Source organism: Sinocyclocheilus rhinocerous, unplaced genomic scaffold (assembly GCF_001515625.1).
Source record: "Sinocyclocheilus rhinocerous isolate Xijiao unplaced genomic scaffold, SAMN03320098_v1.1 scaffold1169, whole genome shotgun sequence".
NCBI lineage: Eukaryota > Metazoa > Chordata > Actinopteri > Cypriniformes > Cyprinidae > Sinocyclocheilus > Sinocyclocheilus rhinocerous.
The window spans coordinates 741,513-745,378 of NW_015650322.1; the positions used below are offsets into that span (position 1 = coordinate 741,513).

A 3,866-nucleotide genomic window follows, 5' to 3' on the forward strand; every position below is an offset into this window, starting at 1 on the left:
TGAATTTGTTCTGACAGTTTAACTCTGAGTTCTTGTCATATTTTATTACCATTTTCTAAACTATAGCGAATAAACTGTGATAATGTGAGAAATGTTGAAGGTGTCTGAATATTTTTTTTTGACTGTATCTATTTGATAAATGAAGTTAACCAATTAACATTATACATACTCTTTTGGTTTCTGTACCCAATATTTAAAAAATTTACAAATGTATCGGTATCGGTACTCGGTATCGGCAAGTACCAAAAATAAAAGTATCGGTATCGGGCGAGTACTGGAAAAAGTGGTATCGGTGCATCCCTAGTTATGATAACCCACCTCCCTCTGTTACAACCCCTCATGATTTGACAAATAATGCATTGTTCAGAATCCATTTTTAGATGGAGTAGCCATCACCTACAAGAGGCGAAAGAAAAGTGATGCAAAATACAGTTTTGGCTGCATTTGAAATTTCCTAACAAGGAGGCAGAGAAAATGCGGGGAGGGCATATGTGTTTGAGCAGTAATAGCGGTGTGTTGAACACAAAGTGCCCTCTTTTTACATTTTGTGTTTGAAAAGCGCTCAGTTTCTCTCTCTCATACTCTCTTGTTGTTCAGCCCCTCACTGTGAGAGACTGTGTGCCTCCCACCGTGCTGCTTCAATCCCCCATAGTTAGCTTGGCTGCTCATTTGCTCTGCTTTAGCGTGGTATATTCTCTTATGACTAACATCCTTGTGGGTTTTATTAGCTTAGGTGTGTTTTACATAGACAGTCCTATTATTAACACAAATCCTATTATAGACCTGCTCTTATATCATTATGTAGTCACGTAAAGTTAATTTTTGACAGTGTAAAAGTTGACAGTGTAATTTTTATCATGTCTATGTTGACAAATGCTTCTCACTTATTTTGTCATTTTTTAGCTAATTAAGAACCATGTAAGGACAATTGAAGCATAATATAGTATTGTCTTCCTCACATTGAGTAAATACTTAAATTTTATCTTCAGTCATACCAATCTCGAATGTTCAGTTACATCTTTCATTAGCATTAGCCAGTTTTCACCACAGCTCACCTTTACCTCACAGGCAAAAGCTACACCATGATCGGCAGGGACAGCTCTACACAGAGCTTGGGTGTGGCACCCTGTGCTATCTCCTGGCTCTTCAAGCTCATCGAGGAAAGGAAAGAGAAGACTGGCACGCGATTCTCCATCCGCGTGTCTGCTGTGGAAATCTGTGGCAGGGAGGAAGTGCTGAGAGACCTGTTGGCTGACTTTTCCACAGGGACTTCCCAGGACAGTCAGGGTGCAGGAATTTCCCTGCGAGAGGATCCGGTCTGTGGATCACAGGTGCATTAGAGTTTGTTTTAGTATGTGTAGGTCTACTTAGTGTTCCTGTTACTCAAATAATAGTGCATGGTGCTAGCAATGCCAATGTCATGGGTTTGATTCCCAGGGAATTGATTAAATAGATAAATTAAATTTTTAGGTAAAATTAAAAAAAATGTTAAATGTAACATAATTGAGTGTAACATTATGTCTTGTTTTATATTCACTACCGTTGAAAAGTTTGGGGTCAGTAAGATATTTTAAATCTCTTATGCTCACCATGGCTGCATTTATTTGATCAAAAATACAGTAAAATAGTAATATTGTGAAATATTATTACAATTTAACGGTTTATAATTTATTATTACAATATAACTTTTTTATTTGAATATATTTTAAAATCAATAAATGTAATTTATTAATTTCCTGTTTAATCCAGTCTTCAATGTCACGGGATTCTTCAGAAATCACAATAAACTCAAGAAACATTTCTTCTTATTATATATTAAAGTTAAAAACTGTTGTGCTGCTTAATATTTTTGTGAAAACTGTGATAAATTTTTTCATTTGATTAGAAAGTTCAAAATAACAGCATTTTTTAAAAATGGAAACCTTTTTAAACATTATAAATGTCTTTACTGTCACTTTTGTTTAGTTTAATGCATCCTTGCCGAATAAAGTATTAATTCATTTTTAAAAAATAATCGTACTAACCGGTAGTATACAGTAATTGCAAGTCACCTTTCTTTGACTACTGTCAAAATGATAATGTTCATTAATCCATTTAATCAAAATCTAATTGTTTCTGTCTCCCTTTTCTTTCTTTATCTCTGTGTCTCACTCTCACTTCAAAATTGTTCAGCTGCAGAACCAGAGCGAGTTGTGGGCGTACTCTGCAGAGAGAGCGGCATTCTTCCTGGATGCAGCTCTGGCAGCACGCAGCACCAGCAGATCTGACTGTAAGGAAGAGGACCGCCGGAATTCTCACATGCTCTTCACCCTACACATTTCCCAGTACCGTATGGAGAAGAGCACTAAAGCAGGAAGTATGGCTCGCTGTGCTCATTTTCACATTTATTTAGGAAAACTGTATTGAAATGTGATATTTATGAGCTATTTAAGCTATTTAATATATGGCTGTTTGTCTTTTAAGAGCATAATATTTGACTTTTAATGTTGAGAAGAAATGCTAAAGTAATATTTTAAACAGCCATGCCTTAACATTGAGGGCTCGAAATAATTCAACGTCAAAGGCAATTTACCTCCACCTCAAAAATTAAGTTATACCACCTTATCACTGTCTAAGAATTCATATCATATATCTTTATGCATCATTAGTATTTTGAGAAGACTGCTACTGAGGGCAGGCGATACCTGACTTTGCCATTATCATGCTCTCCATGTTCACAGAGAGTATCAGTTACCTCAATTTAGTCCCGCTGATAACGGCTCTACGAGAATGCTAACAAGAAGGGTTAGCACATTTTCATTACTGGGCGTAGCCATCCTGTCAAGTCAGCATGTCAACATTAGAATGGTCATTAGTATTGCACTCCCATTGCTGCAATGCAAGCTGGGTTCTGGCCATTGACACTAGCCAGAATAGATTTTAATATGTAATGAGGCTGGAGTCTCTTCTGCAGGGATGTTTATAGAGCCCAGCATGAAATGAGAAGCTCGTTTGCATTCCTGCTCCACAGAGGGTTTCTGTTCTGAATGCTGGCTTTGTAAATCCTGCCGACGTGAGGTTAATGGCCTCCATCTCAGTGTGAAATAAATGCATCTTCTGTAATGATACTGAATGAATTTTACTTTAGTGACCTACATGTGACTGTAATCTAACTAGCTGTACTTACTTTTATTGCTTGCTGTTTGATGGACTGCCAAGGATATTGAATCACCACTTACCTAGCAGAGATCCTAAATCCAACTGCTATCTCATAAGGCCCCCTGCAACACTGTGATCTGCCGTACCTGTAGCCTTTTTGATGATAAAATTATTTGTCCTGTCTCAGCTTAATGTGCAGAGACAACTCTAAAGTCATTTGTAGGTTGATTTTTTATTTTTTTTTGCAGTTGTGCTTTCAGCATCGCTATTTGAGTAGTCCAACATACAGTAGCAAAATTAGCTGTCTGTCTTAATGGATTATTTGGTACTGCTGATGGAGTAGAAACCAGTGGTGTATAAAGTACCTGAAAGCCATACTTAAGTAAAAGTACAGATATCTTACCAGAAAATGACTTTGGTAGAAGTTGAAGTCACCGTTTAGAATATTACTTTAGTAAAAGTCTTAAAGTATGTGATATTTATTGTACTTAAGTACGAAAAGTATTTTTAAAAATCTTAAACGTACTTAAGTATTGAAAGTAAAAGTACAAGTAAATGCAAAATGGAAAAGAATAAAAAATTCTTACACAACTTGAGTAGCAAGATTGTGTTCAGTTTTAACTCTTTCTTCCATTTTGTATTTTTGGGTAAGAATAAGAAGCACTTCATCCGGTACTTATAGTGTCTTTCATTCCAACATAAGAAAACGTTTCTGGAATCTGCATCTT

At 36.2% G+C, this 3,866-nt stretch overlaps 1 protein-coding gene across 1 annotated transcript in view; it reads left to right on the forward strand.

Annotated features, from left to right (window-relative positions):
* Positions 1-3,866, forward strand: part of LOC107711661 (kinesin-like protein KIF26A) — a 76,791-nt gene that overhangs the window by 59,399 nt on the left and 13,526 nt on the right. The window contains exons 8-9 of the mRNA XM_016516679.1: positions 1,069-1,331; positions 2,173-2,356. Of these exons, the coding sequence (XP_016372165.1) occupies positions 1,069-1,331; positions 2,173-2,356 (447 nt within the window). The remainder of the gene's footprint in view (positions 1-1,068; positions 1,332-2,172; positions 2,357-3,866) is intronic.